This window comes from Temnothorax americanus, unplaced genomic scaffold (genome assembly GCF_048541705.1).
Source record: "Temnothorax americanus isolate GAGA-0224 unplaced genomic scaffold, ASM4854170v1 Scaffold40, whole genome shotgun sequence".
Taxonomy (NCBI): domain Eukaryota; kingdom Metazoa; phylum Arthropoda; class Insecta; order Hymenoptera; family Formicidae; genus Temnothorax; species Temnothorax americanus.
This window is the reverse complement of record NW_027509548.1, coordinates 1,132,625-1,155,760: the sequence shown is the minus strand read 5'-3', so window position 1 is coordinate 1,155,760 and position 23,136 is coordinate 1,132,625. Positions and strand designations below refer to the sequence as shown.

The 23,136-nt window shown below is 40.4% G+C and overlaps 4 protein-coding genes across 5 annotated transcripts in view; 2 read left to right on the top strand and 2 right to left on the bottom strand.

The window, feature by feature from the left end:
• The window catches only part of LOC143902823 (uncharacterized), a 243,254-nt gene extending 221,789 nt beyond the window's left edge, over positions 1-21,465 (bottom strand). Inside the window, exon 1 of one of the 2 annotated variants that reach the window (XM_077416003.1) lies at positions 20,928-21,465. In XM_077416003.1, coding sequence (XP_077272129.1) covers positions 20,928-21,038 — 111 coding nt within the window. In that variant the 5' untranslated portion in view covers positions 21,039-21,465. The remainder of the gene's footprint in view (positions 1-20,927) is intronic. The other variant, XM_077416002.1, reaches the window with a different exon arrangement.
• On the top strand, positions 70-1,615 carry LOC143902779 (uncharacterized). Its single transcript, XM_077415958.1, has 6 exons — positions 70-217; positions 455-517; positions 601-699; positions 776-1,195; positions 1,274-1,381; positions 1,486-1,615. The coding sequence occupies exons 1-5, from the start codon at positions 70-72 to the stop codon at positions 1,315-1,317; spliced, it is 774 nt and encodes a 257-aa protein (XP_077272084.1). The 3' UTR covers positions 1,318-1,381; positions 1,486-1,615.
• LOC143902847 (uncharacterized) lies at positions 1,491-6,059 on the top strand. The gene has a single exon (XM_077416029.1). The coding sequence runs from the start codon at positions 3,477-3,479 to the stop codon at positions 5,643-5,645; it is 2,169 nt and encodes a 722-aa protein (XP_077272155.1). The 5' UTR covers positions 1,491-3,476; the 3' UTR covers positions 5,646-6,059.
• Positions 12,444-14,597, bottom strand: LOC143902826 (uncharacterized). Its single transcript, XM_077416008.1, has 2 exons — positions 12,869-14,597; positions 12,444-12,804 (listed from the first exon to the last, which is right to left on the bottom strand). The coding sequence occupies exon 1, from the start codon at positions 14,434-14,436 to the stop codon at positions 13,240-13,242; it is 1,197 nt and encodes a 398-aa protein (XP_077272134.1). The 5' UTR covers positions 14,437-14,597; the 3' UTR covers positions 12,444-12,804; positions 12,869-13,239.
• Positions 21,466-23,136: the final 1,671 nt, after the last annotated feature.

The window sequence follows — 23,136 nt, the reverse complement described above, 5'->3', positions numbered from 1 at the left end:
GACAAAGAGGCGAATTACCGTCTTTTCTTACGTTTCGCGGATGGGTGCTCCAGTACCCTGTTATCCGTTATGGATGAACTGGGTTACTGTAAGAGAAATCAAAGATTGGTGAACATCATTTCCAACATTTTATCATTGCGTGAGGGTTTTGATCACAAAGAAGAAGACGCAGGAAGAGGGCATATTGCAAGATTTATGCGTCGTAATGGCGGAATAGGTAAATATTGGAAATAAAAATTGCACCTTAAAATTTTAATATAACGGAGTTTATTATTAAAATTTAAATTAATTTAATAGTAGAGAACCGTATTGTCGCTGTCCAACCGGTCCGACGAGGACAGAGACGTCGAGCGGAAGAAAACATTGCTGAGGAGGCAGTACCAGCACGTAAGTTAAAAATAATAAAATTAATTAATCATTAAAAAACAAATATTATAAATATTAAATTTTATAGGAAGAACTAGAATCGTGGCACCACCACCCGCAGACAACATCCCCGTCATCGATTTATCTTCCGGTAAGAGACTATAATAAGAACGCGTAAAAGCTAACACTTGCAATATTTGTATAATAAAACAAATATAATTTATACTATTTTAGATGAAGTAGAAGAGGAGGTGGAAGAAGAAGAAGCAGATCAAGAAGCGGAGGTGAGAATTGTGGGCTCACCCAATTCGGTCATATTTAATACGCCGCGTGGTAAGTTTTTAAAAAATAAGTTAAAACAAAAATTTAGCAGCGAATAAAAAAATAACGAAATGTTACATTTTACCAGGAAGGGAAGTAGAAGAAGAAGAAAAACAAAGATCGGAATCTGATGATGATGTTTCGACGATCGATGGGGTGATCGACCGAATATTGATGGAAGACGACGACGACGACCACGAAGAGGAAGAGGAAGAGGAAGAAGAAGAAGAAGAGGAAGAGGAAGAGGAAGAGGAAGAGGAAGAGGAAGAGGAAGAGGAAGAAGCAGAACATGAACAAGAACAAGAAGTTCGAAACGCAGAAGAGTCGCAGGAGGTGATGAACGAGGCGGAGGAGGAGGAGGAAAAAGAGGAGGGGGAAGAGAGTGATGATAATATCGATAATATTGACCATGATATTATTAGTGAAACCGATGACGATGACAACGACGACGATGACGATGACGACGACGACGACGACGACAAAAGATACGCACCCAGGAATTATGAAGGTAATAATATTAGTCTATTATAATTTTAATTCCGTAATTTTTTTTGTTTTAATCACACAAGTAATTATTTCTGATTAGATGTTTCTTACTCGCCGGTTCGATCCTTGTCTCCAGAAAATTAGTAAAAGACAAACATTAAAAAAAAAAAGAACGTTCGACCTACGCCAGTGATAAAAGCAACTAAAGGTGAGTTACCTTAGTATGCTCTATCGCGGTCGTGAAAAAAATGTTAACTCTTTAAACGTAATATAAATCGATATTGTACAATACTAAGTTTTTTTATTTTTTAGTACAGTCGGGTGGAGGTGGTGCGGATCGTCCTACCGCTGTTGTTGCTCCGAACACTGACGATGATGATGATACGCAAACGCAGAGTGCTAGCGAGGAGGAGGGGTGAAATACTGTTGCTGCCGACGCTGACGGATCTCAATCGCAGAGAGACGATGAGGTGAAAGAAGAGGAAAATACCCCCGTGGAGAGGGAGCAAGAGAAACATCAGGAGCAGGCACATCAGCAGGATCACCATCAGCAGCAGCAGCAGCAGCAGCAGTAGCAGCAGCAACAACAACAACATTACCAGGTCGGTCAATTTAATTATATAGATTTAGTGGCAGAAAACGCGCGACAATTTAGAAATTTCCGAATACTCGGTAGGAAGGCTAGTTTTAGAGTACGTCCGATACCTGAAGGCGAGGATACTGTGCGTTGGTTAGAAAACGCATTCCGCGAGATTCACGCGTACGCGTTACGTTCGATTGGTCCGGGAGATTACGTCGGCTTATCGTTCAAGTCGGCGGAACTAACGCACGGTCCGGCGGGGCTATCATTTCGCCCAGCACGAGATTTAACACCCGAGAATATTTGGGATCTCGTGAGTTCGATCGCGCAAAGTAACGGGGGAATTGATATCGCGCAAAATTTCGACGTGCGCGTTTTCAACGTTGCGATGCCGGTAGGTCGTGGGGGTGCGACAAACAGGATAACAGCCATCACTAAGCGGTCAATTTTAGATCTCGGTAATCGAGATAATTTGTGCCTACCTCGTTCCCTCGTGTTGGCACGAATTTATCGCGAGCGCGGAAATCTACGTACGGGAGTGTTGCACGACAGGTAGAATACCGTAAGATGCCGGACTTCCGCGCTTCAGCGTGAATTAGCGTTGGAGCTGGTGAGGAACGCCGGTGTTACAATACCCGAAGACGGGTGCAGAATTTCGGAGATTACACGTTTTCAACATTTTCTCGCGAATGAAAATATAGCAATAATCGTATATAATTCCAATAATTTTGGTAGAGGCGTGAATCCTTTGTACGACGGTGCCGAATTACTCGCCTCGTTAGAACGCGAGCCTACGTGCCGTTTAAATATCATGTTTTACGAGCGTTCGCGCCATTACATTCCGATTTTAAATTTAAATGCCGCCGCCGGTACTCAAAAAGAATTTTGCGTGTCATGCAACACTGCGTATCGTAAAGACAGAGGACATCGCTGTTTGAAAAAATGTCCGCGCTGTTACGCTACACCCTCGTGCGAAAATCCCGAAGTAGAAATTGTCAAGTGCGCGGCGTGTAATCGTGCGTTTTTCGGAAACTCGTGTTTCGAACGTCATCTCGCGCAAAAATCTTACGACGGTAAATCGCTCGCGAGCGTCTGCAGTTCCGTGATTTGCGATAATTGCGGGCAATTCGTCAAGAGAGGTTCGCGACACGAATGCGGCGTTTCGTATTGCAAGACGTGTTGTTCGTTGCAGTCCGCTAATCATTTATGTTTTATGCGGCCTCTTCGACGTAATGCCGACGTAAACGACGACCCGGGCAAGGGTACGAGTACTACGCTGGCACGGGGGGGAGAGGCATCGCTTGGAAACGAAAATGACGGGGTGAATGCAACGAACAAGCGTGATAGCAAAAAAGAACGCGTCGCATTCGTGTTCTATGATTTCGAAACGCGTCAAGACGAGACGCTCGAAGGTACGGACAACGTCAAAGTTCACGTATCGACTCTCTGCGTCGCGCAACAAATTTGCGAAGCGTGCGCCGCGATAGACGACATGTTGGAGCAATGCCGTTGGTGTGGAGTGCGCGAGTTTGTATTTCGGCGCGATCCTGTAAAAGAGTTTGTCAATTTTGTAACGCGAACGACAAAATGTAAAAAAAAAATTATTTGCATCGCGCATAATGCGAAAGCGTTCGATGCGTAATTTATTCTAAAGTATTTAGTCGAAAATACGGAAAAGACTGAAGAGCCACAAATAATTTTAAACGGAACGAAAATTGTCGTGATGACGGTCGGACATACAAAATTTATCGATAGCTTAAATTATATGCCTATGAAATTATCCGAATTACCTAAAACTTTCGGGCTGCAGGATACATTGGATAAAGGTATTTTTCCACATTTGTTTAACACCCGCGAAAATCAAGATTATATCGGTCCGATACCCGACACACGATATTTTTCTCCCGAGCAAATGAAACCGAAAGAACGCGAACACTTTCTTTCGTGGCACACGGAGATGACGCGTAACAACTTTATTTTTAATTTTCAAAGTGAAATTATTAAATATTGCCGTAACGACGTGGATATTCTTCGACGCGCGTGCATGGCTTTCAGAAAAATTTTTTTGGAATGCGGGAACGTGTGTCCGTTCGAAGAATGCACGACTATCGCTTCCACGTGTATAAGAGTTTTTCGCAAAAACTTTCTGCGCAAGGAGGAAATAGGAATCATTCCGGCGGGAGGATACAGATTCGCCGATAATCACTCGCGTAAAGCTCTACAGTGGCTGGTGTGGATGGAGCACGAGCTCGGGCATCCCATAATTCACGCAGGGCGAGGGCGCAAGCATAAAATCGACGGCACGCGCGTTGATGGATATTACGAGACGCCGACTAATGACGACGACGACGACGACGACGACGACGACGACGACAACAAGACGCGCCGTTACGTACTACAATTTCACGGTTGCTTTTGGCACGGATGTCCCACATGTTTTCAAGTGAATCGCGATAGAAAGCCTTCGTCCGCGAATCGCGAGGACACGATCAACGCGCGCTACGAACGAACACTCGCGATGACATGTCGTCTCCGAAGGAAGGGGTACCTCGTGTCGGAGATGTGGAAGTGCGATTTTGACCGTGAGTTGCGAGAAAATCAGGCGATGAAAGATTATGTAGAAAATCACCCATTGTTGAAACAATCACCTCTCGATTCTCGCGACGCATTTTACGGAGGACGCACGGGAAACATCGCCACCCGACGCGAAATTCGGGGTACGGAGAAAATACGTTACGTGGACGTATGCTCTCTGTATCCCTACGTATTGAAAACTGGTGCTTTTCCGATCGGTCACCCCAATATTTTTATCGGTGAAGAATGCCGAGCGATAATCGGAACTGCACCGAATTATAATTTTGATTCAATCGAAAGACTCATCCGATGCCGAGTACTGCCACCGCGCGATCTTTTTCACCCGGTACTCCCATATCGCGTACGCGGAAAATTATTGTTCGCGTTATGCCGTAGCTGCTGTGAAACGTTCTCGCAGGCCGCGTGCACTCACGATAATCCCGCCGATCGTGAATTCGAGGGTACTTGGGTATCCGTCGAATTGCGCAAAGCCGTCGAGAAGGAATATCGCGTGACAAATGTGAGCAAAATATGGCAATATAAAGTTGCGCGATATGACCCTGTTACTCGGCAGGGTGGTTTGTTCGCCGAATACATAAATACATTTTTTAAATTAAAACAAGAAGCTAGTGGGTGGCCGAGCGATTGTCATGACGACGAGGCGAAAAAACGATACCTGCGAGAATACGCGGAAACCGAGGATGTTGTTCTCGATAAGGACAACATCGTGCGGAATCTCGGCCTGCGCTCGGTCGCGAATCTCTGTTTAAATTCTTTCTGGGGGAAATTCGGCCAGCGAACCAATCTGCCTCAGACTGAGGTCGTGAAATCTTGTTTGCGTTTCATGACTTTGCTCACGAGTCCCGAGCACGAGATAATCGACATATTACCCGTCAACGACGAGGTGATATATGATCCGTGGCGGCTACGAGAAGAGGCCGTCGTGGCTTCTCCATTGACAAATGTCGTGATCGCGGCGTACACGACGGCACAAACGCGCTTAAAATTATACGAATATTTAGAAGCATTAGATAGACGCGTTTTATACTACGATACCGACTCTTGTATATATGTAAGCACAGGCGATCCGAACGAGTACGAACCGCGTACCGGTAACTTCCTCAGCGACATGACGGACGAACTCGAGAGCTACGGCAACGGCAGCTATATCGAGAAGTTCGTGTCGGGCGGGCCGAAATTCTACGCTTATATTGTTCGTACACCGGACGGACGTACTGTAGAGTCGTGTAAAGTAAAAGGTATTACTTTAAATTATAGAAATTCTATAGCTGTAAATTTCAATAGTATTAAAAACTAAATAATACAAAGAGAGAGAGAGAGGGTAGAGAAGAGGAAGAGGGAGGAACGTCGTCGGCGGCGGGGACGGTGATAAATCTACGTTTTAGTACAATTCGCCGCACCGCGTTTCATGAAATTATAACTCGCAAAGAAACGAAAACGTGCGCACCGGTATTGGTAAAACGTAGATTTATCAATAATTGTTATTCACTTCCGTACGGTTACGTGGAGTAAATAACTTTTTCTCCTTCTTCTTTATTTTTAAGTTAGGCTAACACGTTTTCTGCCACTTTAGGATAACAAAAAAAATGTTCTTGTACTATATTGTAAATAGTTTTTTAATTTTGTAAAAATAGTTGTAAATGCGTAAAAAGATTTTTGTACATATGTAACTAAAAAAATATAATGTAGTAATATGTAAATATATTCTGTGTGTGTGATTAAATATAAAATTTCTTGAAATTTGTGATTTTTGTACATATGTAACTAAAAAAATATAATGTAGTAATATGTAAATATATTCTGTGTGTGTGTGATTAAATATAAAATTTCTTGAAATTTGTGATTTTTTTCCTCAGAAAATCTCTGAAAAAATAAAATATTTTCACATTTAAAACGTAAATAGTTGCTGTATCATATATATATTCGTCCCCTCTCTTTCCCTCCGCGCTTATTTTTTCTCTCTCACTTCTCCGCTCGGAGCATCGGGTACAAGCTCGTCGATCGCGATGCTCTCGCTGCGGAATCGTAATAAGCTAAGTACTCTTTCACACATGCGCTATCAAGAAAATGAAATCTACTTCTTCGATACTAAACCGGGGGAGAAAGAAGCACAGGTGGCGAGGAAAAGCACAATATGGTACGGTCTTTACAAAAATACCACAGAACTTATCTCGGCGATTAATGAAGCATGCAAACAAGCTGACTCGCACTTTTATTTGGATCAGCAAGAGAAGACTGGAGGAAAAATCCTCATCAACATTACCTGTAACGCAAGCGAATGCGATCTAATACATTATATGAGCGTTTCCGATACTCTTCTACAAATACTCGGTTTAGGTCATGCTCTTCTCAATAATCCCGTATATTATGGCGAATTATATGCCAGGCGCAACGCAATTTATCCTATTTCCAAAAAAAACCGTTTACTGCAAATTATATTAAACTTGGATTTTTTAACGAAAGTAAAGGTGTACGCGAAACAGCTTTCTATAGTCGTGAACCTTGTAGTTTGCAGCGCGGTATTCCAGATAAAATGTTCGTTTATTGCGATATTTGCGAGCCTTATGTAACAGGTGACGTACAAACTCCTCTTCTCCGAATAGTGCCGTTCGAGACATACCGCTATAATCACGTGGACGCTTACGGAACGAATCAGGTGAAACATTTCTCTCCGCTGCATTATATTCCATTACGCAAAACAAATTTCCGCACGATTGAAATAGATATAAAAGATCAACTCGGAAAAAATATACCATTCGAATCCAGGACGCTGACGGTGACATTGCACTTTAGACGTTTCCAGTAAGACCGCGGTGAAATGTCGTTGTCGAAAAGAATAAAAATTAATTTTAGTACCATAGACTACGAATATTACGATTCACACTATCAAAGCGAACGAGGCGGAGAAATTCCACGAGTTTTCGTCGAAGCACCCTATCAACGAGGTCATGGAATCGATAGTTTTCTCGGCGGATTATTCAGAAAGGTACTGCCTTTCCTAAGTAGAGGCGCGCGAGCGGTCGGTAAAGAAGCTTTACGCGCGGAAATCAACGTGATGAAAGATGTCGAAAATAATACACCGTCGAAGAAAGCGCTCAAAATTCGCCTCAAGGAATCGAGTAGAAATCTTCAAAAAAAAGCACAAGAGAAAATAAGCAGCATGATGAAGGGATCGGGGTATAAAGTAACCGCAAAAAATTCAGCGTTTCAGTTTCCCCTCGGCATCCACGACAGTCGCGTCGCAGTTCATAAACATCGTTGTCTTCAAACGGACAAAAGGAAATCGTCATCAAAGAGCAAGAGGAAGAGAATAACGAACAAAAAATCATCGAAGAAAAAGAAGACTCGTGCTGTAAACAGAAAGTCATCTACCACCACTGCGAGACAACGTGGTCGTCGAGTTAGCGTCAAGAAACGCAGCGTATCCGACATATTCTCTTAATCGTCGCGCGCGCACACGCGAACCAAGAATTCAAGGAGCGGAAGAGAAGGATAAGCATGTCTTTTCTTCACACGCATTCAAACGAGTGTTTAAAAAGCGAGCTCAATTTCTTCACATTGCCATCCACACAAACTAGTATCGAGAGCTCGCAATGGATCTATTACAAGCCCATAACCTCCCTCGGGGACGACGCGCCTATAGAATTCGTCATACCCGGACACGGAGAAGACTACCTGGACTTCACTCACACCATGTTGAGTCTTCGCATACGCGTAAAAACTTCTCCCCTAGCAGGCGGTGGTGGCGACAGCCAAACAAGTACACCAAGCGGAAGCGCGTTCAAAGTAGGCCCTGTAAATCATTTACTGCATTCCATGTTCAATCAAATCGACGTGTATTTCAATCAAAAGCTCGTCTCACCCCCAAACAACGCTTAAGCGTACCGCGCGTACATAAAAGCGTTGTTAAATTATTCTTCACCCGCAAAAACTTCCCCTCTGACCTCTTGTCTGTGGGACATGGATACCTCCGGACTCATGGACGCACTCGTAGATTCAAAAACACCAAATCCGGCTCTCGTGAGACGCGCTCGTTACATTCACGAGGGACACGCGCTAGATCTCATAGGTCATCTTTATTGCAACGTTTTCAATCAGGATAAATTTTTAATTAACGGTGTGGAAGTTAGAATGAGACTCGTTCGTTCGAAGGATTCGTTTTGTCTTATGAAAAATCGATCGACGTCAAAAATACGCATTTTAGACGCCAGTCTGCTAGTGAGAAGAGCAAAAATAAGTCCTGGCATTTTACTCGCGCATGCGAAAATGTTGAGTCAAACTACCGCCAAATATCCCTTTACGAAAGTCGAAATTAAAACATTTACGATTCACGCGGGTCTCGTAGGAGAATCGATAGACAATGTAATACTCGGTCAACTGCCACAACGGATAATAGTCGGTTTTGTCGATAACAGAGCGTTCAACGGCAATAGAAAATTAAACCCGTTTAATTTCAAAAACTATGGTATAAATTTCTTTTCGCTGTACGCCGACGGTATACAAATTCCGAGTAGACCGCTACAGCCGAGCTTCTCGAAAGACGAGCCACTCTACGTCAAAACTTATCACACTCTCTTTTCGGGAACCGGTATACACTTTTTGAACGAGGGTAATTCTATAAGTAGAGAAGATTACGCCGAAGGATTCACACTTTTCGCCTTTGATCTTACACCCGACTTATCAGCCAATTTTGCCGGCCATTGGAATCTTGTGAAACATGGCAGTTTACGACTGGAAGTGCGATTTGAATAACCACAACCGTTAATTGTATCGTTTACGCCGAGTTCGATAATGTTCTAGAAATCGACTCCTCTCGTCAAATCATCGTCGACTTTGCCGGTTAAATGACAAATGTCGACAAATAATATTTCACAGTTTTACACGGTACATGCTTTTTTTACCCCACCACACACTACATATTTTTCCCATCACCATTTTCCTGCGTAAAGTCCTGCGAAAAGAGAGAGAGATTCAGTTTCACTCGAGACACGGACGTCGACGCTTCGCTTGAAAAAATAGAGAGTGCATTTTGAACTATGGATCTGGTCATCGACATACAAGGTTTCCATGATGTCAACGGAAAGTTTATTCCGAAAGAAGTCGCAGTTGTCGCGAATAACGCAGCGATCGCCGGACACTGGATTATGACGCCTCCCTATCCATTTGACGATCTACCCGAAAAGTCAAGACGTGAAAATAACTGGCTTTCGCAAAATTATTATGGAATCGAGTGGTTCGATGGCGAAACCAATCTCAAATGTTTCACGTTACATCTGCGAGAAATTACGTGACAAGTGCGCTACATCTACTGCAGAGGTGTGGAAAAGGCTCGTTACTTGAGTCAACTACTTTTCAGAAACATATATAATCTGGAAGAAATTTCTCCACCGTTCAAAAGTTTACCGGAGGCCCGAGAGTACAGTCAACGCTGCTCACATCACGGATTTCGTGTTTCGACTACGGACAAAATTGTTTGTGCGTTACGTAACGCTTTCAAATTGAAACGCTGGTTAGTCTTGCGAGACAACAGTGAATGCAACAGCAGCAGCAGCAGCAGCATCGACTCGAGCTACGATATTATAAATTTATCACACGTAAATTTGGACACAAGCGACGACGACGACGAGGGTGAAAAAGCCGATGGTAACATCGCTATAGAAATAAAACAGTTGCAAAAAAATAACGAGACAGAAGAGAAAGAGGAAGGAGAAGTGGCAAAAGCCTATTATTCAGTAGCGGGCGTAAGAAAAGAATACATCTTCAATAACGAACCGATACATTTGTCTCCATCCAAGAACATTAGTGCGACAACTCCAAAAGCGGTAAACCCCGAAATTATACAAATAATTCCTCTCGTGCGATCACCGCCTCGCTGTGTAAAAAATAAACTCGTTAGAAATCTTACATGCGTTGCATCATCTCAGTGTCAGATATGCGGGCGTATATCCTGCCGACAGACTGCCGAGGGTGTGGACGAGGTCGACAGCCATCGTCGCTAACACGGACGATCACGATCGGCCCAGGCAACATTGGATCGCTTTTTACATCGACGAACAAGGAGCAGGAACGTATTTCGATAGCTACGGACTACCACCTTTGGACTCCAGATTCCTTTTACGCCTTCGTCGGAATTCCACTACGCATCGATGGAACACCACGACACTACAAGGAACGCTCTCTCAAACTTGCGGACAATACTGCTGTGTATTTTTATATTTTATGTGTAGCGGTTATAATCTTTGCCAGTTTCTTAATCTGTTTAACGGCAATTGCAAACGCAATGATCGCTTGATTGTAAAATTATATCGTAAAATTTTTCTTCATAATAAAAACGCATGCGTAAAACCTCACGTTGAATGCTGCCATGTTCAGGCGTGTACTTTTAAGAATAATTAAAAAAATACTTATTCTCCCGTATCATGGTATTATTTTATGTAATAAACATTGTTTGTATCTTCTCTCTCTCAACCCCCTCCGTCTATTTATTAATTCCTTTTTTCTCTAACGTTAAAATAGTTGCACCACGTCATAAAGCGAACCTGTCCGTTCCTGTTTCCCCCTCCCCTCGAGGTAAAACGCTCTTAAAAATTACACTTTTCGTTTTCAACATCTTAACATCATATCCTTTTTCGAGCTTAGCGTCGTCTACCACGTGCTCCCACCAAAATGGCGCTGGCCGGCTCTTCCGCTATTTTACCGCGTGACTTCAGCGTCGTCCGCCACGTGCAGACCCAAAAAGACGCTGGACACTTTAGGCGGGAGAGCCAATCAGACGCTGGGTAGGTATGGGGTATCCAATCAAAACGCACCATTTAGTTACTATTTTGAATCCGACATTTTTTTTCGTAGTCGTCCACCACGTGCAGTCCCAAAAAAAGTCACTAGGCACTAGACATCTTAGGCGGGAGAACCAATCAAACGCTGGGTAGGTATGGGGTATCCAATCAAAACGCCCCATTTGAATCCGCCATTTTTGTCTCATAGTTTTCCATTACGTGCAGTTCCCCCCAAAAAATCACTAGACACTAGACACCTCAGGGGAGGGAGGGCCAATCAGACGGTGGGTAGGTATGGGGTATCCAATCAGAACGCTGGGTAGGTATGGGGTATCCAATCAAATCGCTCCATTTTACCCCCACTCCTCACGCGGCAGCCAATCAGAGCGCTCCAAGGTCACGTGGGCAGACCGTCTGGCCACGCCCCTGGCGCCGGAGGGGTCGGTGGAGAAGGTTTGTTTTGACGCCCCATACCTACCCACTTACTACTAGTGTAATATATTTTTATCAATGATATAAATAATATCATTTGTAATATAAATGATATCTTTATCATGTATAATACAAATAATATCTTTATTATTATAATGTTTTTAAATTTAGAAACGCCCGAAATCCATGGTCAAAAAAGACGATTAATCTGACCAAAACCAATGGTCGAATAGGGAATTTGCGTGATTTTTTTTTAAAAATTGCATTAAATAATTTGTATGTTCTTTTAATTGTCTTTTTTTTCGTAATTTTTTAACGCAAAATAACCGAGAAAATAAATAATAAAATATTGCATTATTTGAAATGCCGAAAACGGTCCGGAAACGACCGAGTCTTCCCGAACGCCGTGTGACGTCACACCGCAGTAAAGTAATACTTTTAACCATTGAAACAATCATTTATTTTAAAAAATGAGTAAAGCAAAGACACATAAAACGTGTTTTATACCTTTATGTAAAAATACTGTTATTAAAACACCAGGTAAACTGTTTTTTTATGTACCTCAAGATAAAAACGTGAGAATACAAATAGAATCTTCCCGTTTGACGCTGACATAACCTATAACTCGCTGAGATAAAAAGAGAAGGGAGTATACTCGTGTGCACTCAGGTGACATTTCCAAACGCAGCCTAGCAGACGGAGAGTTGAGACTATTGCAATGTGACGTCATGCACTTGTCAGCCAATCAAAATCGTTTTCTCACAGCACAGAAAATTTCCAATATTATTAAAATTTTATTTTATTTTTGAATACCTATTTATTAATTAAAATTCAAAATTTTGTTGTAAATAAATTTATAATAATGTATATTTAAAATACAAACAAAAAAATGTAATCGATTAAAGGAAAAGAGGCAGTAAGAGCCGGCGCGGTAAATAGGGCGCAAGTTATATATATTTTTCTTATCGTCAATACATAAAAAATAAAATAAAAAATTCGCGAACGTTTCGACCATTTTTTGTGGTCATCTTCAGCGCAATAAATTAAAAACGTGTAAAATTAAAAACTATATTGTAACGCGGTCATTGGGCTATTGTATACTCGCACGTTGCACGTTCCTTTTTCCATGCGGTCATTCCGGTGTGTGTGCGCTACTCCATAGGCAAGCAACCTTGAGTCTCTCCCAAGTTGGAAGGCTAGGAGGACTATGCTGATGCATTTGGTACTTCATTATATGTTGCGCGATACCTGCGTACATACGGAGCGACACACTGATTTACGGTTCACATCGATATAAACTGAAGTTACTTACAATGAAATCGTGAACGGTATAGCGCACAAAACGGTAGACAACAGACGCAAGTTATCTTGGCATTGTTTCGAGAGATAATACTTGATCGTAGAACGGTACAGCGCACAGATAACGGACGCAAACTGTCTCGACAATGTTTCAAGAGGTAATGACCGATCTAATATGTTTCGCTTGTCTCGAGGTTAAAAGATCGATGTATAAGAATTCGGTAACAAACAAATAGCGGTAATGTCAGTTGAGAGATCGATGTATAAGAATATTCGTTGCAAAACAAATAACGGTGATGTCAGTCAAAGACCTTGTAATACGGTAATATATGTATAATACAAATTCACAATAATATAATAAATAAAGCGTGAAACGAGGGACTCTCAAATTTTTGGAAGTCCCTCGATTACATCGAGATAGTTTTCGGGTAAATCCTCGGTGTCCGTCTGCATATTCAGACCATTCTTCTGTCTTTTTATACATATCATTTCAGATATTAACCGTTTATTGATATATGGTTCGCTGTCCAAAATTTCCACCGCATTCCACTCGAAATCATGACCAGACTCTAATCTGTGCTCTGTGATTACCGAGCGACTGGTTGTGTTCCTTCTTATGTGGGCCTGATGTTCTTTAATTCTGGTTTGTAGTTGCCTACCGGTCTGACCCACGTAAGAAGCATCACAGTCCCCACAGTTAATCTTATATACTACGTTGCTATGTGCAAATTTCGGAAGGGCGTCCTTATGTGTTTTAATACAATTCTGCATTTTATTCAGGCTATAATATGATAGCCTCAACTTGTGATTTTTTAAGATGTTTCTATATTGGTCGTTAATATGCGGAATGTACGGTATCGTGAAAAAGGACGCCGCTTCTTCAGGTTGCACATCAGGAGATCTATCTGTCTCAGAACGCACTCTGTTAATGAGCGACTTAATGCGCTCGTAAAAATTTCTAAAAATGAAATCCAGCGGGTAGCAGTTATTTAGTAAAATTTGTACAGCTAATTCTAAATTCTTTGAATGGAACGATGGGTGAGACAACAAAAAAACTCTATCAATTAAACTTATGACTGTACCTCTCTTCTGGCAAACAGGATGTTGAGATATGAAATTCAAGTATCTGCCCGAAAACGTTGGTTTATGAAACCAATCAAATATTATCCGATTGTTTCGACGAATCATTGTAATTTCCAAGAAGTTCAACCTCCCACCCTCCCCAACCTCTACAGTAAACTGGAGCCTTGGATGGAAGGAGTTGAAGACCTCCAATGTGTGGTCTAGTGAGGAGGAAGGAGTTGCGAGAGCAATGTCGTCGACGTATCGCACAAAAAATGGGGGTGTGTATTTTAATGTTGCGAGGGCACTGGCTTCTAAGTCCTGCATAACTATATCCACAGCTGTGGGAGAAAGAGGAGAGCCCATTGGTGAGCCGAAAATTTGTTGGTAAATAATACTATTGAACGTGAAAAAAGTTGAATTTAGAACCAATCTCACCGCTATCAGAAATTCAGATCTTGGAATTTTGCATTTTTTAGAAATTAAGTGCCATCTAACACAAATGCTGTCCAGTACCATTTCTGTCGGTACGTTCGTAAAAAGCGAGACTACATCAAGTGAGATTAGTTCAAAATTGTCACTTAAATGTATTTTTGAAAGTCTTTCAACTAATTTGAAGCTATTAGCGACATGACTGTGAGCGGCCGGGAGGCTTTCATGTATTGTGCGGTGGAGAAAAGCAGCCAACGCGTATGTTGGACTGTTCAAGGACGAAACTATCAGTCGAAACGGGCAATTTGGTTTGTGGATCTTCGGGAGGCCATAGGCTCTCGATAGCACTCCGTCACTAGTAAAAATCCGTTTGTGAGTTGATCTCGAGATGAAATCCGACTTACTCCATCTTGTTAACAAATCGCGTATGCTGTTAGTGAGTTTCCTCGTGGGATCTTTATTAATTCTTATGTATGTATCCGTGTCTCTAAGTATCTCCTCTATACTCTCAACATATTTATCTTTATCCAGAGCCACGGTTACATTACCTTTATCTGCGCGCGTTAAAATTAAATTATCGTTTCTTTTCAGAAATTCTTTTGTTGTTGAAAGTAGTTGTTTGATTTTAAGATTGACATTACTTTTTGGAATCGGGACCTTCGCAATGTTGTTAACAATATGTGCAGTGCGATTTCTTATTGCTGACTGAGTAACCGGAGGGAGCCTTCTCAAATATATAATGAAGTACCGCGCAACATATAATGAAGTACCAAATGCATCAGCATAGTCCTCCTAGCCTTCCAACTTGGGAGAGACTCAAGGTTGCTTGCCTATGGAGTAGCGCACACACACCGGAATGACCGCATGGAAAAAGGAACGTGCAACGTGCGAGTATACAATAGCCCAATGACCGCGTTACAATATAGTTTTTAATTTTACACGTTTTTAATTTATTGCGCTGAAGATGACCACAAAAAATGGTCGAAACGTTCGCGAATTTTTTATTTTATTTTTTATGTATTGACGATAAGAAAAATATATATAACTTGCGCCCTATTTACCGCGCCGGCTCTTACTGCCTCTTTTCCTTTAATCGATTTAATCACGAGAGCCTTATAATTTTTAATTCTTAAAAAAATGTAATATTTTTTTCATGCAAATTCCCTATTGTCACGACATTAGCCAAACGTTGTCGAATATAAAAATAGAGTCTTTCTTGTTAATTAGTTAATTTAACCTAACCTATGTATGGATTACCGAGCATATGCATAGATTTTCGCCAATGTTCTATTGTAAAATAAAGGGATAGCGCGTAAGTATAAAGTATTCTATTTTTAAAAGTTAAGCTTTATATATATATTTATCGTAGTCAAATTATATAAAATAATATATCCTGTAAATTACAATCTCATGGAAATAAATTATTTTTTCTTTTTTTAGGGTAAACTTACATCACTGGTTATCGAGATTTCAAAATCTCGGGTACTCGCAACTCGTCGCGTCGCGTACATGATCCATGGTGCGGTCTCGCTTCGCGTATACTTGGCGCGAAACACTACCGTGTCTCTTGATTTCCAGAGAGGCTTACTACTCACAACTTTAATGATTTGTAAAAACCATTGTGGAGAATGTGAGTTTTACAATGTTAAGTTTTTAAGTTTTATATATATATGACATTAATGCATAATGACATATATTTTAATTTCAATGTCCAAATAATATCTAAAATAAAACATTTTATAGTAGTGTTATAGAGAAACCTTTTAAAACTTAAAAACTTAACAATGTAAAACTCACATTCTCCACAATGGTTTTTACAAATCATTAAAGTTGTGAGTACTGAGCCTTTCTGGAAATCAAGAAACACGGTAGTGTCTCGCGTCAAGTATATATATACGCGAAGCGAGACCGCACCATGGATCTTTTACGCGACGCGACGAATTGCGAGTACTCGAGATTTTGAAATCTCGATAACCAGTGATGTAAAAGTTTACCATGAAGAAAGAAAAAATAATATATTTCCATGAGATTGTAATTTACAGGTTATATTATCTCTACTATTATATAAAAGGAAAAAGTTTGTACTGTTGTTCGGGGTAATATTAGAAACTATTAAACCGATTTTGAAAGCATTGTATATGAAGTAGGGGTAGAATTTCCCGGGGAGTGCTATAGGGTGTATAGTTTTTCGTTACCGATTTTTATTGGAACCGGTATCCGAAGTTTTTCCAATTTTTCGGGAAATAATTGACCGAATCTTAAAGAATTGTATATAAAACAGTAGTAGAATTTCCTAATAAAGGGGTTACCGATTTCCGTCTAAAAAAAATCTACGTAATTGTTCTGATGTCTGCAAATTTTAAGATATCAAGCTAATTTTTTTTTATGGATAGAATATTATTATTTTGAATTTGGCGAGAATCGGTGAAAGGGTTGCCGATTTTTGCTTAAAAAGTGTGTAAGTTATACATGTCATATTTGTCATCTTATATAGAGTATCATTAAAAGAAGGTTGTTTCGAATTTGGCGAGAATCGGTGGAGGGAACCGATTTCTGCTTAAAAAAATGTATAAGTTATTTGATAGATACAGTATTATTTAAGAAGGTTGTTATTAAATTTGGCGAGGATCGGTGAAGGGGTTACCAATTTCTGTTTGAAAAGTGTATAAGTTATACATGTAATTTTATATAGAGTATTATTAAAGGAAGGTTGGTATTGAATTTGGCGATGATCGGTAAAAGGGTTCTTTTTTTATAAAAATGACATATAATATGTAAAACTAGCAGCTTATAATGACAGGAGAGTGAATTGATAGCAGGTCAGCTTAGTAATTTCACAAACCGATTACCGATTACCGATATTTTTACAATAGAACTTTGGTGAAAATCTATGCAATTGCTCGATAATCCATACAGAAGTTAAGTTAGGTTAAATTAACTTCAGTTAACTTTAAATAGAGCGGTGTGAGTACAGGAATGTAGGTCAGACAACCCTATTTACAAAATTAATAATTATGTATAAAAATACGGCACGTAAGCAATTATATTTAAAAAATTAAAAGCACATGTGTGTGACACGTGTATCTTACATACATACATATTGAAGAAGCTATTGCTTAAAATATCGGACATGTCTTGGCGAAGATCGTCTTAATTTATCAATATTCCCATTAGAGGAACTAACGGAAATATTACGGAAATATCCGAATCGAGAATAAGCATCGCCTTGAGAACGTCTTTGCTAAGTCAATCTCGAATTAAATAAGACTTACTTGAGCAAAATCTTCTTCGCGAAGATAATCTTATTTCACGACTATGAAATCTGCTAACATTAAGACGGTCTGGATTGGATAAGACTGCCTTGGTCAAGATCATCTTAAGTGCTGACTTGAGGTTCGACTATGAATACCGGCCTATATGTGTCTAGTTTAACAATAGTGGTGCCCCCCGCAGGAGGGCGGAACCTACTGCCTCCACGCATACAATTTTCCCGCGAGACGAGTTGTCACATGGGTTTACGTTTCTGATTTTCTGAAGTTTCGCCAATGATGTTTATGTTATAACTTTGACGGGTATGACTTTATGGTTGCTTACATTACTTGAGAGCTGTTTTGGTTTGTAATATACTGGAGATAGTTCGCTCACGACAAGAGCTGTGTGCAAACGTGTTTCTCGGATAAGCATTTAAAATGACTGTACAATAATACATAGGACATAAAAAAAAAAAGTAATGTAAAAAAATATTTAAAGAATTGCTAAACTTTGGAGTCGCAAAAAATCCTTTTGGTATATGTCTTTTTTATCTAAAAGGAATCTATTTACAAAGTTTGACCTAAATCTGAGCATGGACGTTTTCGAAAGTTTCGCCCTGATTTGCTTACTGCTTAAGTTTTTCTATGTGCCACGGCCTTCAGACGTAAGCAGTAAGCTATTGACCAACCACATTCGATTATTCTTGAATTGTAAAAATTAGTCAGTAGCACAATTAAGAATTTAATTGACTATACTGGCAATGATTGTAATCGTGGTAAAATTAAGATGCTTATATTATAAGCATCTAAAATTACATCAACTTTAGAATGACCAGAATCCTTGGTCGAAACTCGGTGACGATTTCTCACGACGATTATAATCGTTACCACGATTATAATCATCGCCAGTATAGTCAATTAAATTCTTAATTGTGTTAATTATTGACTGGCGAAGTAAATGTTACTTATTCGATTAGTCAGTAGCTTACTGCTTACGTCTTACTGCACACTCTTACGGCTATTGTAGATATATGTAGATGGTCCTTTACACTTACGTTTACGTAGTGACAACAACATAACCTCTTTTGTCAACAACGCGACTTAGGCTGTGTTTCAAAACTGCTAGCAAATTCACTGCTAGCGTTACAAGTCTATAGTATATACTATACGTTGGTAAATCTGAAGGAGAGCTCCTTTCTCACCGATTTCACTGAATTTAGGCTTAATCGACTCGTTTTGCACAAAACGAACGAATCTGGCAGAAAAAAGCCCCGCTCTGTCCCGCGAAGCGAGATATTAACGGTTAAAGTTGACGACTATCAGGTTATGAAACCTGTCATACCGACGCGATGTAGCGACTACGGACATGCCCTGCGGCCATATGCGCATGCTCAGTGGCCGCACGCGCATGCAGCCGATCACGTGACAACTGTTTGGTTGGTAAGTCAGAAGTGTTAACATAATTCGAAATGATATATATTCTTTCGGCGTATAGGTTAGTGACGCTTTAAAAGTATTTAAGTGTTTAAAGCGCGTCAACTAACCTATGTAGGTTAGTAACGCGCTTTAAAAGTATTTAACTGTTTAAGGAGGTTCTACAGGTACTCTCTAGTCAGTCGAGAGATAAAGAGAAAATCTTCAAATTCATCAATTATAAGTATTCATAAAATATTTTCATGAATTTTGATGATGTTAGAGCTTATATCATACCCATATTAGTCGAAGCAAAGAATAATTAAAAATATCGTGTAAGTGCTCCTTTGACTCCGGCTTCTTATACATGCGAGAAAATGTGGTAACGTCACGAACTTGAGTTTTGCAGGTTTCGCTGTTCTGCTCATATGAGCGTGGTCCTTTCTAGTCAGTGACTGCGTTTACTTTTATAAATTTACAATGACTCCTCCAAGCCCGACCAATTCATGGAGAAATAAGGATAGAGTCTTGCGTGGTGTCAAAAGAGGAAAATTCGCTAAAAAGAAAGTTGTTCTTCGAACGGAAAATGCCCAAAAATCATTGGCAGATAAAAGGTTATGTGAGGTGCAGTCGCTGCGACGTTGTTAAATCTCCCTTGTTATTCGAAGCACGCTACGTGAACTGTGATATGCCTGTTTCAATAGCCAATATCACAAAATTTTACACGATAACCCTTGTTTTTCTCGATATTTCTGAAAAGCTAAGATTAAGATCTATAAGAGCTCCGTTTTTTTAATTTTTGGTAGGCCGCCTTCATATAATTAATATCTCGTTTCCTGTCTCCAGGAACCCTTTTGCCATAAGAGCTCATGTTAAAACTGTGATTTCAAATAATTTTTGCAAATTTTTACACGATAACCGATGCTAAAATTTTTTGAGCACTTTTCTTGCATCTCACTTTATACGTCCATAAAGTTTTTCTCCAATTTTTAGATACATCCATTATCTGTAGAACCTCCTTAATGATTTTCGTTAAAACAGGGCACTAACACGTGTGTATGCCCTGCTTCATAGAAGTTGTGATTTTCGTTAAAGCAGGGCACTACACACACGTGTGTATGCCCTGCTTTATAGAAGTTGTGATTTTCGTTAAAGCAGGGCACATACACGCACGTGTGTATGCCCTACTTTATAGAAGTTGTTTTTTTCGTTAAAGCAGGGCACTACACACACGTGTATACCCTGCTTTATAGAAGTTGTGATTTTCGTTAAAGCAGGGCACACACACACGTGTGTATGCCCTGCTTTATAGAAATTGTGATTTCGTTAAAGCAGGGCACACACACACACACATGTGTATGCCCTGATTTATAGAAGTGATTTTCGTTAAAGCAGGGCACACACACACACACACACACGTGTGTATGCCCTGCTTTATAGAAGTTGTGATTTTCGTTATTTATGTTACAGATATTGGAGCGTTGACATGTTCGTGGTCGCTATCAGTCGCTACATCGCGTCGGTATGACAGGTCTCATAACCTGATAGTCGTCAACTTTAACAGTTAATATCTCGCTTCGCGGGGAAAAGCGGGGCTTTTTCTGCCTGATTCGTTCGTTTTGTGCAAAAATGCGTCGATTGAGCCTAAATTCAGCGAAATCGGTGAGGAGGGAGCTCTCCTTCAGATTTACCCTATACGTTAACGTGAACTATAAATTTGCAGCGCTGGCAGTGTATTTTAGAACACAGTCCTATATTGTGATTTCTACGCTTACTTCACCGTTCTAGACGAGATCGTTTTAAGCATTTTATGCCAAGATTGTTACTCCTTACTCCAGGCTTACTCCACGTATTTTATACCAGCCTTTAAAGCTTGAAATGTGCACTGACGATATTCAGTGACTTTGTATTTACCTGGGACACGTGTCTGGAATTAATGCCGCGTATACTTCCAGCGTTCTTGACGACGGTAGACACGTCACTGCCGATCTCCTCACGTATCTTGTTCTTCAGAGTTGCGAACATAGTGTAAACGCGGCAATCGTTGAAGTCAATACACGACGACAAGTATGACAATAGCCACCACCGTCTGTCAATCGATGATATAACGTCGATCCACTACAAACGACACTCCACACTCGAAATATGTGTTCGTCGAATTTAATGATAGATAACGAAACATGAGAAACGTATCGCGCGTAACAGCTTTACTTTTCATCGCACGTTTGCTTCTCATCGATGCACACGTTATTTGGCGGAACTGTCACTTGTAAGTTTCTTGTTTACATTACGAACAAAAATTTTTAACATCTACAATCACATCAGACGCAATCATGTTGGCTCTGAGAGCTACCATATTACTTAATCACTCCACAGTTACTACATATAGTTACGACTGTCGGTTTCTTTGATAGTGGTAATCGATCACGTGACGGTCAGCCATGTTGTAGGCTGTATGAGTGCATAAGCGGGGAGCACACACTTTTGCATAAAGGCCTTCACACACGAATCGACGGGAGACGTAAGACGTAAATTGTAAGGAAATCCATCAATCAGAGTCGACTATTCCCCTCTTTAAGAGGAAGAAGAGGGGAATAGTCGACTGAGTCGACTCTGATTAGTGGATTTTCTTACGATTTACGTCTTACGTCTTCCGTCGATTCGTGTGTCCAGGCCTTAAGGCTGATGGCAGAGAAGTGTCGTAGTCGTAAACGTAGGGTAAAGGCCATCGCACACAAAATTGCATAGGCTGCATAAGCATAGCATAAGACCGCTGGACCAATGAGCATCCAGCATAGAGTCGCCATATTGATTTACATAAAATGCTCATTGGTCCAGCGGTCTTATGCTATGCTTATGCAGCCTATGCAATTTTGTGTGCGATGACCTTAAGGCAAAGAAAAACGTAGTCGTAGGCCTATTGTGTGTGTGCCTACAATAGTTTTTCTCTGTCTTTTACCCTACGTCCACGACTACGACATTTACGTCTCGTTCTCTGTCATCAGCCTAACAAATAATGCGTAAGCATAAGAAAATTGATTGGTCCATACACATGTGCATAAAAAAATAGACCAATCAATTTTCTTATGCTTACGCATTATGCGTTATGCAGAAGTGTGTGTGTGTGTGTGCTCCCCGCTTTAATCCCCGATTTACGAAAAATACGACACTTATAACAAATTATACTGTCGCGCGTTTAAGAACACACGTCTAATCAATTAAGAATCAATTAATACTTATTTTCAGTTTTACAGAATCGATATTTCAGCTTCATTTTTACATTAATCGCGAGACCGAAAAGCGTATTGACGCTTACGAAAAGGTTCCTTGAAAGGTTATGTTTTCACATATAATTGGACACAAAATGGCGGACGAAAATACTCACATTATAGAGCCTTATCATAAGCGGAGAGCACACACTTCTGCACAACGCATAATGCGTAAGCATAAGAAAATTGATTGGTCTATTTTCTTATGCACATGTGTATGGACCAATCAAGGCCATTGCACGTAACAAAGTTTTAGTCATAATCGTAAGGCCGTAAGAAAATAGACCAATCACAGTCGATTATTCTCCTTGAGCTCGAAGAATTTCGTCCGCCATTTTGTATCCAATCATATGTGAAAACATAACCTTTCAAGGAACCTTTTCGTAAGCGTCAATACGCTTTTCGGTCTCGCGATTAATGTAAAAATGAAGCTGAAATATCGATTCTGTAAAACTGAAAATAAGTATTAATTGATTCTTAATTGACGTGTGTTCTTAAACGCGCGACAGTATAATTTGTTATAAGTGTCGTATTTTTCGTAAATCGGGGATTAAAGCGGGGAGCACACACACACACACACACTTCTGCATAACGCATAATGCGTAAGCATAAGAAAATTGATTGGTCTATTTTCTTATGCACATGTGTATGGACCAATCAATTTTTCTTATGCTTACGCATTATTCGTTAGGCTGATGACAGAGAACGAGACGTAAATGTCCTTCAATTTTCTTATGCTTACGCATTATGCATTGTGCAGAAGTGTGTGCTTCCCGCTTAAGTGTGTGCTCCCCGCTTTAATTTGAACGATTATTAAGGAGTCTTTGCAATACCGTCTTTCAGATAAACCGTAA

Excerpts from the sequence above, each read along its gene's own strand:
- LOC143902847 (XM_077416029.1), top strand. The coding sequence starts at position 3,477 with ATGACGGTCGGACATACAAAATTTATCGATAGCTTAAATTATATGCCT.
- LOC143902826 (XM_077416008.1), bottom strand. The coding sequence starts at position 14,436 with ATGGTACTGGACAGCATTTGTGTTAGATGGCACTTAATTTCTAAAAAA.
- LOC143902779 (XM_077415958.1), top strand. The coding sequence starts at position 70 with ATGGATGAACTGGGTTACTGTAAGAGAAATCAAAGATTGGTGAACATC. Across the intron at positions 218-454 it reads GCGTCGTAATGGCGGAATAG|GAAGAACTAGAATCGTGGCA; the intron begins GTAAATATTGGA and ends TAAATTTTATAG. Across the intron at positions 518-600 it reads CGTCATCGATTTATCTTCCG|ATGAAGTAGAAGAGGAGGTG; the intron begins GTAAGAGACTAT and ends ATACTATTTTAG.